This window comes from Carya illinoinensis, chromosome 12, assembly GCF_018687715.1.
Source record: "Carya illinoinensis cultivar Pawnee chromosome 12, C.illinoinensisPawnee_v1, whole genome shotgun sequence".
Lineage (NCBI taxonomy): Eukaryota > Viridiplantae > Streptophyta > Magnoliopsida > Fagales > Juglandaceae > Carya > Carya illinoinensis.
In genome coordinates, this window is record NC_056763.1 from 21,685,795 (window position 1) to 21,702,574 (window position 16,780).

Here is a 16,780-nt window from a genome sequence, read left to right on the forward strand (position 1 = left end):
AGGCATATTATCATTACTTTTATAAATTATACGAAGTCGCAATATTGAAAAAGGAAAGGATAATAATGGTGGCGAGGAATTGGCAGCCGGCTGTCGAGGCCGGGAATGAAAGGGAAAGAACGTCGATTTGCAGACCACGGATACATTGGCCCTGGTCACATATATAAATGCAAATAATATATATATATATATATATATATATATATATATATGGTGTGTGAACAAGACAAAAGTGAAGAGGGCATTGAGAAACGTGGGTATTCTCCCATCGCACACGTACGTGGCCATGGCCATGGGCTCCATTTTGCGCACTCATCAATGTGGCATCCAGAAGGGGCTGAGTCACGCCGTTTGTCATCTTTTGGATCGACATCCCTTATCCCTTTGTATCATCTGTGAGCTATATGTGTTATACATCATATGATTGTATTAAGTTTTGCACATTTTCCTCAATTTAAAAACGAGTTTTATCTTGAAAAAAAGTACGTTTTTTGTATGGATTTTATTTTCTTTCTGCTTTTTAGCCTTTCACTCTCTATTTTACATTATTGTCTTTTAAGGCCTATACTTAAACATTTAGATCTTTATATATTATTATTATTTTACTAATATATATATATATATAATATACAAAAACTCTATATAAAATAACTTTTTTTACATATAAAATAATTGTTTTAAAAAATTATATCAATAAATTATACAATAAGTATCTAAAAATGACTATATATAAAAAGAAATGATATTTATAGTCGTGATTGTGCAAGTATCATGAAGTCTTTTTAAAAAAAATAAATTAATATGATATTCACGTGAAAAAAAAAAAACTAACTTTTTAATAATTGATCTTATTATTTTTTAAAAAAATTACATAATATTTACATATTTTACAATTATATATAACATTACTCATATATATATATAAATAATAGAGAAGGATAATCTGTGGGCAAAGTTGCACAGATATCACAGTCGCATACTCGCAAGTGGCTGTGTCCTGTCTTTGTCACTGCTTTGCTCATCTTCTTTGTTTGTTTGTTTGTCTTAAATAAATGATAGTAGGAGAAGGATTTAAAGTTAAATTATTTATCTGAATATGAAGATGATAAGATGTTCTTATATTCTTTTTGGACCATCTATGCAAAGAAACTTGAGCCAGCAAAGGTTCTTTTGGCTATAATATTTTTCATATTTAGTATTATTTCGTAAAAATAATGTGAAGGGGATAAAACATTAGGTTTATCATAAGGCAAGTGGGAAAATGAATGAATGGTACAAGACAAAAGGAAAAAGTAGGTTGTCTAACAAAAATGAGATATGAGACGAAAGTAAGTCAAGCATACAATGGATAATGATATAAAGTTTAGAAGAGAGGACGATAATAAAAGAGATTTGAGATATACGAACGGGCACTGCAACGACATCCTAAACTATCACCATGGGCTTCAAACGTCAAGACCAAGACCACTTTTGTGGACTAAAAATAACTATTTCTCCCATTCTAACTTGTTATGCGGGTTTTGACATTAACAAAATACAGATTGATACAACAAGAAAGTTCAACATATAATCTCTCTATTTTCTTTTTCTTTTAGTTGATATCACTACTCAATTATCTAGGGTAGCACTACAGCTACTGCAAGCAATTCTCCCTATTAGTGCATTATTTTTTTTTTCTTTCTTTTTCATGTATTTTTAATCTCTTGTAATATTTTAAATAAAAAATCACAACATCATAAAAACAATATATATATATATTTTCTTAATCATTAAGTAAAAAAAAAAACCCTATAAAGACCCATCATCGGGACATATATAATTTTCCATTATCTAATCAATGGTACTAAGATTTTCAAATTTTCTTTTTAATTATCATCCTTTTATTACTATATAAGTGCATGATTGAAAAATATATAATAATTTAATATAAATTTTGGAACGTCACTGACTAAATCATATCACTTCGCATACAAATATCAGCAAAGCCGAAATCATTTAATGTTTAAATATAAATGAACACAAAAAGTCAGAAACTTACTATAATTTAATGCAATTGTCACGGGTTCAATGAACCGGAACAAATCCTTTTGGCCTTATACATAAGAACTTTGGATAATTCTCATGATATATGGTTCACAGTGTTCTTTTTCTTTCACCGGCACCATCCGATGGTACGATGACATGGCACATCCAACGAACAACACGATGAAACGTCAGTAAATCGGAAAGCCTTTGAACTTGACCGACGACCATCTCGGTCGTGTTCGACTTTGACCGTGGACTATTCTCCTCCTTTGTATATTTACAAGGAAAAATGATCTTGCTGCTACGTGCGAACCAGCATCAGCAAGTGCGAAGCACCGCAATGTTTGGGTCACTCCTGTCGTATTCCCACGTGTTGGATGCTATATGGGACCGACACTCTTGGCTACTTTTTTTGTCGTTTTCGAAATATATATATAAATATAGACTATTTTATTGAATGTTTGATGTTGAATGCAATTCCAATGGTTGCACCTTTGAATAAACCATTTTTTTATATGAATTTATTTATATTTCAATCAAGTGGATATATTTATATATATATATAATAATTGTGAGCCTCTCAACAACAACACTAGAATAAATAATTAAGATTATGGACCGTATTACATACATATATAGTTCATTAAGATTTAATTAATATTAGAAGACTACCGAAAGTAACTTAATTAGGAGTTAGGAAATAATTATTAGAAAAAATCCAATAAATTAAAGCATATGAAAAGTGGTGAATAGCCTTTGTTTTTACTTTAAAGAGCACGCATTTGAATATCTGCAATTCTGCATCATCATGGTCAAATCAAAGACCTTGCGGCTTCAAACATTTGGTTTCAAACTTGTTCATGATGACAACTGAAATATATAAAAATAAAAAATAAAAAATGCTTTTTTAACCGTGTTTGGTAAAAAGAAAAGAAGGGAATACTAATTGCATACACTGAGAATATTATCATTATATATATATATATATATATATATATAAGAAAAAAGGAAATGTTGATGGAGGAGAATCATCTGGCCATTGGGCCTGTGGTTGAGGTATGTTGAGCCCCAAAACCCGGCCCATTAATGGAGGTTGGAGGCATGAATGGAGCAAAGAATGTAATGAAAAGCTCCTCCACCAGGTGTTTCTGGTTGGAAACCCTCGTCGACATAAAGTGGTTTTTGTTGACATTTCGTCTCAAATTAACGTTTGGCCATTCCCATTACTCCTCTGTATTTATTCTTATATTTTAGTTCTTCATATATATATATATATAAACTTCAAACGGGTTTTTATTTTTTATTTTATTGAAGTAATAATTTAAAAAAAAAACATAGTATCCTGAATAGAAATGTCTATTTTACTTTAAATGCATATGGATAAAGGATATAATAATATGTCAATATCCGTCTCTTAAATTCCCGAGTTCTATGTTCTAAGTGAACCAATTAGCATGATATAGTCATATTCACAGAAATATGTAAAAGCTAGAGACAGATTTTAATCAACGCCTCCAATTTTATGAAGGGAGGTAAAGCTAAATGATTATGAATTGAAGTGGGTCTCGGCACTCATGATCATGTGTGTTTTTTTGCTCCCTCAATAAAAACGTACATTTCCAAAGCAATCCAAGTCTCTCGTACATGCATATACGTACCAAAACCAAAGTGTAACATATCATGTCCTTGAGAAACATGAAAATTATACATGCAGCCAAATATTTGCAAATATTATTCAAAGCCTCTCTATCTCCCTTGGTTTTCTCTTCCTTCTTTGTTAATTAATTTTTAAGGTTGTCGGTGTTAAATTTAGTGACATATATATATATATATATATAAATATATAGTTCCTATAATTACATTAATGCTACGTACGTACATGAAATTAACAAGCCTTACAGATCATGACTCGTACCGCATACCTACCATGGCAATTAAAACAAGAAAATCTCTTCTAAATCTATCTACTTGCTAATTTACTGTCATGGATCTAGCCTCCCCCCGACGTAGGTAAAGTAAATTTTACCGCAAGCAAGCCTGCCACGTACCTGGTCAATAGTCAATACAACATCTTTTTAACTAACATCTTTACTTTAATGGGTAAATAAATACAGAATTAAGTCATGCATGCACCTGTAGCCCCCGCTAAGAAAAGTCGTCGATCTCTATCCATAAAAAAAATGGGAGTAAAAAACAAATTTCTTTCACCTGCTAACTCTTTGCTTAATTTGTCAATCTTTCAACTTGGTCCAAGTCCCAAACATACAGCACAATCAATGGCTTTTGACCTGAAATCTCTGGCAGTACTACCATCTCTACCTGTCTTAATGGCCAATATTGACGATTTTCATGCATGCATTTATGAACCCCTTTCAACTTTTCGAATTCTCACCTCCAAGCATGCATGGTTTGGTTTGTCACCTCCCTGGCCTCCCTAAGTTCACTACCCCAGGAGGAGTTGAGACATTCTTTGAAAATCACAAAATTCAGAACACAGACGTACATTAATGAGATTTTGTTAAATTATTAATTATCTCAAATTTTTTTTTTATTAATGATACAAAATAAATTAATAACTTATAATATTTTAACACTCCATATATTGACATGATGTACGTGCGCCAGCCAATAGACAGCTTTCTCTTAACTAGAGATCAGCCAGCTAACATGCATATGATTGAAATAGGATGTCGATCAAATGTGCTATCAGAATTTCAACTCAAAACCCTCAATACCAATATCATATCAAATGATCAAGACCCATACTCCCAGAAAACTAGAACCAAATAATTAAGAAGGAGTACTACTAATGATTTTAATCATGCATGGAGGTTATCTATTTAACAAATTTAAATCTGGCAGAAATTAAACCATTCTGATCTTTTGGAGTAATCAATTAAGTGATAACGATACCAAGAATGTTTTTAATATTTTTAATTACTGATCAAGCACATGTTTTAAGCCAAATATTACGGTTTAAGACTTGGTAAACTCTCGCGGACAGGCTTGCTGACTTGATCCGGCTGGAAGAATTTTTCAAAAATAAATAAATAAATAAAGGACTCAGGATCAGATTGCAGAAGTACTATTATTTTCTAGGAAATAAATAAATTAATGAGGGCGGTTGAGACAGTCGAAGACCAAATTAAAGACTGTTAATAAATATTAACAACTGCAACCATTGACCAATTCCATCCTTTCTTCCTTTCTATCAAATTCTATCGACTTTACCTCAGAAAATCAGGTGTGGGTTTGGTCAAATAGGGTTTAAAATATAATTCCTTCTAGTTCTTATCCTTATTGTCTTCATCAAAGCTTCACTCTATTCATCCGGAAGTAAACAAACCTTACGTCTTTTCTAAGGCGTTATATAATCTTCTTTTGTCCTTTTCCTTTTACACTGCATATATATATATATATATATATATATATATATATATGTGCGTGTGTGTGTGATTTGTGTTCCTGTCTTATTATACTACTCTCAATACTGTAATCGAGCCAGTCAAATCGAGCACCGATCGAGGTGTTTAAGTTTGACATATTCATTTTGAATTAAACACGAATTATATATATAATATATATATATATATATATATATATCAAACTCAGAGTTTTGAGCAAGACTCAATCAATTTTGATATTCACAATTAATATCGGCAAAATAATATTATTTAACACATGATGATCAATAGCGAATTTTTTATAAAATAGCAGCTAGGAGATAAAACTTAGCAATAGAAAATCATCTTCTTTCGTGTACTCAAGCATATATATATATATATATGTATACAAGTGTAGATATATTCAAAGTATAGTTGAATTTATAAGTAATCACGATTTAAACTCGAGCTCGAACTTGCATGGTTTATTTATTTACTCATGCATAAGTGTGAACATGAGCAATATCGTAATAATTAAATATCCAGCCAATCAAACTCGTTGATGATCATCTATCTCTTTGCCAATAGAAACACCCCCTAAAAATAGTATTAAAAATATATATGAATTGTTACTACGTAATTTTCTACGTACACTGCTTTTTGTAGCTTGTCTTGAACGTCTTTCTTTAAAATATATAGAAAGAAAGAATACCCTAAAAGTATCCAAAAAATAAGGTTCAGATTGATCACGTCCTGATGAATTGAAATAAATTGTCAAACTTCATGCTGCATGCACACACGGGGCGGAATGTTCTAAAAAGAAGATATATATTATAATTAATTAGATGAAACGTCACTTGTTCACATTACATAAAATAAAAATAAAAATATATAGTAACAAAATGATAACTTAATTGGTTTCCTACGTACTAACCTTAGGAAGAAAGCAAATAAACTTAGCCACCTTGAATATATCGCAATAGCATGCTTGCTTGCACGTAAAGGACCTGAAGTGGGAACTTAATCATATGGGTTTCTAGATTTTTATTTATTTTTATTTTTTATTTTTTTACGCGGGTTTCTAGAATCTTTTTGACACTACGAAAGGTCCATTAATGACAAAATTGATGTGCATGACCAAATCTTTTATGCCCTTCTTTGCTTTTGTCACATTGTCCTCGATTTTATCGATGATCTCTACATATCATTATTATTATAACCAAATAATTATTAATTAATCATGTTAAAAAAAAGTTTCGATTTTTATGTTTTGTCCCATAGTCCTTGGTTTTATGATTTTATCCATCTCTACTTAATTTGAGTTTCTAATTTTCATTATTCATTATTAAAGTTTTACTAGTCTTGTAATTAGATACTTTCGGCAATCTTATAAGTATTCACAACAAAGATTACATGTGTGGAGCAATAATACACACATTTTTTTTGGGGGGGGGAAGTCATAGCCATTATCAAAATATCTAAAGGTATACAAACAAATGCTAGATTGATTGTTGTCCATTACGTCACTTAGTGTGTACATCGATTTTAAAATTGATGAATTTTTCTAATGTTCCAATCTTTTCAAATTTGTAATATTTGGGCAATATCATCAATTATTTAATTATATCATTCTTGTTTTATTAAGTTTCCCCTGACATGGGAGGTATTTAATAGGGAAATTCATGAAACAATTAACATTCGAGAAAGCGAGCGAACAGCTATCAAATGAAAACAAGAGAAAAAGTATTACCTAATCCTAAAGAAAACGTGTAAAAATCTCCAAATAAAAAACAACAGAAAAAAAGAAGAAAAAGAAACGGAATACCTGGCATCTGGTGCCGTTGGTGAGAACACAATTTGAAGAAAAGCAAATCGACGGTGGAAAGAGTCTGGTGCACAAACTCCTCAGAACCCAAAAAACAAAAAAAATGTCTCCTTTATAGACGATGCTTCCTTCAACCAGCGGGGAAACTGTACGTGAAACCAAGTCCTCTTCCTTCTTTTTGACCTTTCGGAATTCCTCTCCCTCTCTCTCTATATATACCCTTTCCAATTGCCACTGCCTCCTCCACTCTCAAACTTCCTCAAAGTACAGAATACAAATCCTTCTCTGATCTCGTTCTCTTTGTCTCTCTCCAAAAAGCTCTTTCTTTATCTGTCTCAACACACATCTTCTTGTGCTTTTGGAAGTCGCGTATCCATGGCGACCTCATGCGAAGAAGTTTCTTCGGCTCTGAAACTCATCAAGCTTCACTTGCTTGGCGAGGTCTCTCCTATTGGGACCTTATCTAATAATTTTGAGATTGATGTCTTGGGTTCTGAATCTCGTTCTCAATCCGACTCTCTATGTTCCCAAACCTCCAGTTCCGACTCTACCATGGAATTTGCTAACTTCTTCAGCTCTAACGACCCCTTCGACTTTACGTTCCACCAGGGTCCAAGTGATTTCTTTGAATTCGAAGCGAAACCACACATTTTGGACCTCACAACGCCTAAATCCCACGATTCAACCTCTCAAGCCAGCAATGATTTCTTTCATTTCGAAGCCAAACCGCAAATCATTGAAGTCCCGGCCCCCAATACCCGAACTTCGACCTCATACTCCCAGTCGAATGACAACTGTTTCGAAATCGAATCGAGACGGCAAATGAATCGTCCGAAACCCTCGCTAACGATCTCGCTTCCCAGCAAAGGAACGACCGAGTGGATCCAATTCGGACAACCTACTCGCCAATCGGATCCGTCGCTGGCCGTTCAGGAAAATGCGAGTTTGGAAGCAAAAAGGCACTACAGAGGCGTGCGACAGAGGCCGTGGGGAAAGTACGCCGCCGAAATCCGAGACCCTAACCGGCGCGGCTCGCGCGTGTGGCTGGGTACCTTCGTGACGGCTATAGAAGCGGCCAAGGCCTATGACCGAGCCGCTTTCAAGCTCCGCGGCTCGAAAGCAATCCTCAACTTCCCACTGGAGGCGGGGAAGTCCGAGACAGCCCCCGCTACCAGAGAGAGAAAACGACGTCGTGAGGAGGAGGAGGAGGAGAAGAAAGAGGTGGTGGTCGTGAAGAAGGAGAGGTGCACGGAGACATCATCGGACACGGGCACAAGTTATTCGAGGGAAATACCGTTGACGCCGTCGAGTTGGACGGCGGTATGGGACAGTGAACTTCAGGGGATTTTTAACATTCCGCCACTATCACCGTTATCTCCACATCCACAGTTAGGATATCCACAGCTTATGGTCGTATGAGTCAGCTTTTGAATCCCCCCAATGGCAACCGCTGCGGCGCTGCCTCTTCTCTTTGTTTTCGTTCGTTTTGGTGAATGTGTATATTACGTAATTTTTCTTTCTTTTTTTGGTTTGAAAATGAGAAGGTTTACTTGATAAATCATATTCAGCATGAAATCTCGTCACAATAATCAATGAATGAATTCTACAACCATCATGCCTTTATATAATACGGTAACTTTATAGATTTTGGGAGAAAAATGCATACATGAATTGATCATTTATCTTCCATTAGATGTTTTGATATAAAACGAGAGAGAGCGATGGAGTCGAATTGATAACAATAATAATATTAAAAAATATTATTATTAAACTAATCAAAGTTTTTTTTCTTGACCTTTTCATTACATGGTTAGGGTTGTCACGTCCATACAGATCTATACTGTATTCAATTATTATTTTATTTATTAACAGAGAAAATGTCAATCTAAAAGCCATTATTTAAAGTCTAAAATATTGTGCAGTCAGGCCAATTCATATATAATAATGTTGAAGTTATAAATAAATTATATAAAAATAATTTATAAATTAACATAATTTTATATTATTATATTTCATATAACAGGACAGCTGGTATTTATATATAAACGTGAGTTGGCCTGTGATATTTAGAAATTTCCTAATTTGTTCAACTTTAGAAAACAAAGAGAGAACCCAATTGATGTTCACAGCCTATCTAAAATTCTCAAATATTGAAAGTATAAGTTTATTTGAAAATATTATTTTTCATCTTATATATTGTCATCTCTAATCATAGGTGGCAATCATCTAATGGTGAATGCAGTCATATTTTAAATTTTTAGCCTTAAGAGGTTTTACGAGAAGTTTGAATATCGAATTGAGATGAGATAAAAGTTAAAAATTGAATAAAATATTATTAAAATATTATTTTTTTATATTATTATTATTATTTTGATATTTGAAAAAATTAAATTATTTATTTAATTTTATATTAAATTTTGAAAAAATTATAATGTTTAAATAAAATAAAATGAGATAAATTAAAAAAGTTTTTCGATCCAAACTGACCTCCGCCTAACCTAAATATGATCGCTCGCATTATTATCGCATGTCTAAAGTCTCAACTTTCAACCAACAAAGGGGGCAACGTGAAACCACTTGTCGCGCATAATTCCCATGCATGCACCGTCCAGTTAAAGGCAATGGGACGTGTGTTTGAATTTCTCTCTTTTTCATTTTTTTTTTTTTCTGTTTTGATTTGGTCAACGTCTTAAGATAACATGACGTGAAGGAAGAAAAGGGTTCACAAAAGAGCATGGAGAAGGCCGGGAAGGAACGAGTTTATTAAAAAAAAGGTAATTTCCGTCTTGATTTGGATATATATGGGAAATTTTCTGGTTCTTTTGTTTTAAGAGAGAATATTTTAGATATATTTTTCAATTTTTATAAAAATGAAAAGACGCGTTGGTAATGAGAATTTAAAGTGTGTATTTTTTTTTTAATATTTACAAAAATTTGAGAACAGGAAATTTCTCTTATTTGCTCAGAACATAAAGAGATTAAACTAATATAATAAAAATTAATTTAATATACTAAAAATATGTATTTAATTTAATATAAATATTATAATAAAAGTAAATATAAAAATTGATATGAATCCATATAATATATTTAAGTCTGAGCACCGACTTTTCGAAGTTGGTATTGTCCGACTCTGACTCCGATTTGGCTCCGCTCCGACTCCGACTTGTCGGAGCAGAGTCAGAGTTAGGCTTTTTTTTTGAACTTTTTTTCTTAATTCATTTAATATTTTAATTTTTCAATTTTAGACTTTAATCGAATTTGGGCTTCCATATCAATTTTTTTTAATATAATTTCTAATTTCTAATTTATTTAACCAAATTTGTAAAAAGAAATACTTCACACAATGATCCTTCATGCTTAGATCCTTAAAACTTGATACACATTAAAATCTTTGATACTATAAAATAAAACAAAAATCAAACTTGCAACAAGAAATTTTCCAATTATGATACACACATTAAAAATACATAACTAAAATTACAAATTAAAATCATTTATATAAAATTACAAATACATAACTAAAATTACAAACTAATTATTCATCATCATCTATCTTTCCAAATTATCCAACCAACTCATGACTCATCATCCATCAAGTTCTAATTCCATCAACAAGTTACAATTTACAACAAAAGACCAATACAAATTACAACGAATTTCATTCCAACTTATGCATGAAGAAAAAAGAACAAAATTAGTGTTACATGTTATAAGTTATTATAGAATCATAGATTGATTACTATAGTCTATACATTACTACTACATGATATATTAGGTACATTAGTGTTACATGTTATTATAGTAAAAGTGTATTATTTTAGGTACATTTGTTCATACTAGTATTTAACTCACTATATAAGTTATAGTTATATAAAATATATGTGATTAATGTATAAAGAATATAAATATTTTTATAATAATAATTAACTCATGCTAGTATATATATTATTGAGTTTAACTAACTATATAAGATAGAGTTATATAAAATCTACATAATCAATACTTTAGTTATTATACATTAGTATTATATGTTATTATAAATTTATTATTTATATATTAGTGTTTATCCATTGGTGTTACGTGTTATTATGCATTTTAGTATTTATACATTGTTATTACATGTTATTATATTTATATGATTAATATATGAAAAATTATATATATTTTTATTAAATATGTACAATATCAGAGTAAAGTCAGAGCAGAATAGGAGTTGGAGTTGGAGCGGAGCAGATTTAAGTCGGTTCACCTCCATCTCCGACTCCGACTTCGACTTGTCGGGGTCGGATTTTCAGATTTTTACTCAGCTCTAAATACATTAGATCTATTTTATGATAAAAATTATTTTATAATTTAATAGATCAAATTGTTCTGCTTGACTACTGAGAATTCTCATATGAAAATTTTGAGTTTTAAGATTAAATATTAAAATATTATATTTTAATATTATTATTATTTTAGAATTTGAAAAAGTAGGAAAAAAGTTAAATTGTTTATTATATTTTGTATAGGGATTTGGAAAAGTTGTAATGATGAGATAAAAATTTTATATTTAAAATGAAAATTTTGTATGGTCAAACAGTACTAAATCACATCCATTTATAAATTTATTTGATAAAATATGACGCAGACTAAATCATTTACATTTCAAATAAGGTCTTTCCAAAACAAGCAACAGCCATAACGAAGGCTTTTACTCCGGTATTTGCGTGCAAATCATCAATCAATTAAACAATTAAGAGAGAGATATCCATGCGCATGAATCACGTCTCCCGACTTGTTCACGAGAACACAAATAAAAAGCATATAATATGCATGTGTGCAGCAGCACCCGGCCTAATTAATTGAACTTGCATGTTCGCGATCAACTATATATCCATATTCGTTGATGGTGGCAATTAGTCATGTTAATTAAGATGTTGATCGAGAACGGTAATTGCGGCAGAGATGATGGAGAATTTGGTGGAGATAATTATTAAGCACATCATAGGATTATTATTTGTTGTTTTCAACGATTCCGATCTGGCCCGCTTTAAGATTCTTTGATTTATATATATCAATATTATACGACGAATTCTACTTACAGTCATGCATGGGAGGATAGGCCAGTGATCGATAAATGAAAACTCTATATATCATATTATTATTTTATTTTTATTTTATTATAAAAAATGCATAATATTTATTATTATTATATAATTTTTATAAGATGATTCTTTATTATTTTATAGTGATTAAATGTGACACATCTTATATGATAAAATGAAATTAAGATAATAGTATAGTATATAATATTACTCTTTTTTTAAATTAAAAAATTATTTTCATGCATATATATATAAGATTTATCTGCTTTTTTTATTGAAAAAAAAAAGTGAACAGAACTTAAAAATTTTAAAACTGTACAATTTTTTGTTTTTAATATTATTATTTCAAATGATTGAGCTAAGATTGCAATCATGCAAATTAAATTGCAAATCGGACCCATATATAGTAAACAATTATCTAAAAGTGATCATATATATATTGGAAAAGACCGGAGTTACTACTTCATTACGACAAGCAAGGCACCAAAAGTCATATATACATATACATATATCTATATATATATACTAGTAGAATTAAAACGTCCAAGGAACGTTTGCCTAGTGGAGGCAAATTATAAATGTAAAACTTTTTCATGGGAAAAAAAAAATCCTTTTCTTCGGCAACTGTCCCTTTAGCTTGTACGTCTTGGTCTCCAGTCATAAAGCTAGGCCCAATTGCCTTAATACGAATGTCAATAATTCTCAACAAGTGGACCATCAGTCTGTAGTCCCTCCTGGTAGATGGATTTTAATTTTTATGGAAATTTATAGGATTAGATTTTAGGGAAAAAGGTGACACGTACTAAAAGGCAAGCAATCCAATTGTGATCTTGAAGCTGCCTCAAACTTCCATAATTCAAAGTGTCATCCATCTGTACATAACCTGTTTTTTTTTTCTTTTTTTTTTTTGTTTCAATCAATCATTTCTAGCAAGTATTGTTGCTGTAAATTTTTTAAGCGGACATAATTTAATTTAATTAATTAAGTAGTAGGTAATTTTAAATAAACTTATATCTTAATAAAATGACAAAAAAAGAGTGTTAGGATAAGACTGTCAACTTATATTTTTAGCGTGTCCCAAATACAACAGGTTACAGTTTGTTTTTTTTTTTCACTTAGTCTGTGAAGTGACTTTTTGTTTTTGAAAACGTTGTAGCCTGACCTCCTTTCATTAAAAACATAAAAGACGAAAAAGAGGAAAGACTTCGTGAATCTATTTAATAAATGACATATCATTTCAATTAGGGCTGCCCACTTGGGATACCCATACCCTGTTTTCATTTGCTTTTATATATTATTTGCTTTGTTTTAGACACAAGTGCAAGATTTGGTGATGACTTTGGAAGATATCACACAGATCTCGAGCACAGACATATCAATAATGCATTAGAAAGACAGATAATAAATGAAGGAACGTCGAGATAAGGATGGGTCTGAGTTTAGAGAGAGAACTTGGGAGGAATACGAAGCCGAGAATGAAAGATTTTGTGTGGTCTGAAATTCTTTTGAAAAAATATCACTGACACAATCTCACTAAAGACTAAAACATCCTTATATAAACGGACACAAAGAAAGGAAACAAAAGGTTAAAAAAGTAACTATACAAAACTTTCCCATGAAAGTAAATAATAGTAATCAGCAACACGTTCAGCAATCAGCAACACCGCTATGCACTGCTCAACAGCAAGTAAGAGGGGTGAAATGCCCTAAAATAAAGAACAGAAGAAATAAGTACATCTCATTCAGTATACTGAAACAACTGATGTTATTCATGTGAATCAACCTGTTTAGAAGGAGAGCAGCAACACTGTTATGATTGTTGATATCTTGATCCCGTGGAATTTTTCCAAATAACAAGCAAAGATTTTACAAGTGAACTGTAACTAACAAAATTTGTAAAATGAGAAGCTTTAGTTGGGATTTAGATAACATTCATGGAGGAGATGAATGAAATTATTAGATCTAAAATACCATCTCTTAAATACAATTAGTATTTCAGATTCATATCATGGTTTTGTAAGAAATTGTGCATTATTAAAGGAGAAATAAAATGGAACACACAGAAGATCTAACAGAAGATAGAAACACAAATATGAATATTTGTGAAGTATTATTTTATTATCACAAAGTAAAATTACAGAAATTTAAGGCTCTTTGCCTCAATCTTTAAACACTCTTGCTCTTCAAAAATCTGCATGTCTTTTCTATCTAAAGGAGTAGCCACTCGAAAAGAAGAGTTAAGCAAAGATTTTAAATCTCTGTTCTCTCGCTTTACTGCTTCTATCTTCATGTTGGACTCCATAAGAAGCCGCTGAAGGATAAAAATATTCTCGTGGAGTTTGTCAACCCCACCAGTCCTAGATTGTAGTCGCTGAGAATATGCGACAAGGGTTGATGAGTATCGGGTACCGAGACTCACAAGCTCGTAGATAATTTCATTATCTGACTTATTAGTCAGATCATTATTGGATTGCATTATAGCACCTACGGAAGAAGAAGAAGCAGAAACAACTGGTGAAGGAGCAGAAACAACTGGTGAACGAGGTGCAGAATACCTCATATATTGGTGATGGGAAGATTGCTGAGCCATTACAAAGTGAGAAAGCAGAAAGATATTACAGAGTAAGAATACAGACTAAATTTAGAAAAGTGAAGAAGATGAGATGCGAAAGAAGATGAGCTGAATAATTCTTTTATAGAGAAAATTATGACAAAGTATCACTCTATTGCTTCATAACATCTTTTGTGAAGCATCTCTCTACAAGAGACAAGAGATGTAGCATCATAGCTGCGGCGCCTAACAAATACAGAAGAGCGATGTAGTATCATAGCTGCGGCGCCTGACAGCTACAGAAGACTTGTAAAAATCTTACGGATCAGAGTTGTTTGGTCTAAAACAGAGGGTCACCGTTTTTGTTGAGAGAGAGAGAGGTTAACAGTTTAATTTTGATGAATTCTTTACTGAGTATGTTATTTAGAAGAACACTTAAAGTATATCATTTATGTTATTTTAAAGCAATCGAGAGTTTACCATTGAAACCGAAGATGTTAGACATGGGTATAGCTGAAAAAATCTCAGGAGGTCGAATCCGCACCGTTTTCCATCAGAAAACCCTCCAAACAGAGCAAAAAAGAGAAAACCAAAGAAGACAACGGCCAAAATCTATTCTTACAGAGCTTTATCAACAAAAACGGAAACCCACATGTAAATTCTATGAGATATGGCAAAAAAAAAGTAGAGAAAATAAGTGAGAGGAAAGAGAAGGTGAGGAGCGAAATGATAGGAGTCTGGGTGGGTAAATGGAGAACAGTTTTATTTCGTGAGAGGAATGTGGGAGGTTTGTGTACGTGATAATACACACAAGGGAAACCCACATGCAATGTATTTGTGCTGAGAAGTGGATTCTCTCCCACCAAATGAAAACCAGGTGTCCTTAAAGCGGTTTTTGGTTTTGTTTTTTTGGTGAATTACGACTTGTTTGGATGCTCGACTAAGTATGTCTTCGACCCGTTAGATCCCTAGATTAACTACTCTACTCGCAACACCATTAATATGATATAACATCATATTTAATACATTAGACTACTCGTTCATTATTAATCAATCATTCAATTACAGTATTGTCATTTCATATTTTTATTTTTTAAATTCTTTTTTAAATTTTTTTACATTTATTTTTTTAAATTAATTTAATTTTTTTTATTTATTATTCATATACTAAATATTTAATAAAAAATAAAAAAATATTTGTTCATATACGGGTTTAAACCAGTATATATGAACAAATTTAGTAAAATGAGATCACTAATTAGCTTCCACCTATCCATTAATTAATGGTATGAACGGACAAGATCATACAAACAATGAAATTGTTTATAATGATAAAATCAAGATAATCATGATTAATTGTCAAGATCATCTTGTAAATATTAGTGTAAATATTAGTGTTTAATAATGAAAAGATCATCAGCACATGGAGGCCCCTTTCAGCTTTTGGATGCAAGGGAGAGTTTTCTTTTTCCTTTTTGAAAGACACGCATTTAGCTATTTTGGATAATGGCAATATATTACAATAAAACTTTCAAAAGTTTGGCCATATCATCAAGCAAGTCAAATATTGCGAAAAAGAGAAAGAGATTTCTCAAAAAACACGTACCCACACGCGTGCGGAAAACAAAAGAAAAGAAAAACTATACCATAGACATATTTCATCGTTCTTCTTTTTTATTGTCCTCAATCATCCAGACGTCCTATCACCCTGCAAAACTACTGCTGCTGTGACGCCCCCAAATTCCGTTTGGGATCGGACGAACATTTGAAGCGTCGAGACATGCAACACAAGGTTACCTGCCCCCGTTCATGACATATAAGATGCAATATTCCTAACATGCATCTAACAATATGCAATATTCGTAGCGGATAAATTTTTTCTTTAGCAATACTATGCACCAAATTG

At 31.8% G+C, this 16,780-nt stretch overlaps 1 protein-coding gene across 1 annotated transcript; it reads left to right on the forward strand.

Moving 5' to 3' along the window:
* Window positions 1-7,311: 7,311 nt before the first annotated feature.
* Window positions 7,312-8,794, forward strand: LOC122288898 (ethylene-responsive transcription factor 5-like). Its single transcript, XM_043095717.1, has one exon. The coding sequence runs from the start codon at window positions 7,609-7,611 to the stop codon at window positions 8,650-8,652; it is 1,044 nt and encodes a 347-aa protein (XP_042951651.1). The 5' UTR covers window positions 7,312-7,608; the 3' UTR covers window positions 8,653-8,794.
* The last annotated feature ends 7,986 nt before the right edge of the window (window positions 8,795-16,780 follow it).

What these genes read in the sequence shown, in the direction of transcription:
- LOC122288898 (XM_043095717.1), top strand. Translation starts at nt 7,609, where the DNA reads ATGGCGACCTCATGCGAAGAAGTTTCTTCGGCTCTGAAACTCATCAAG.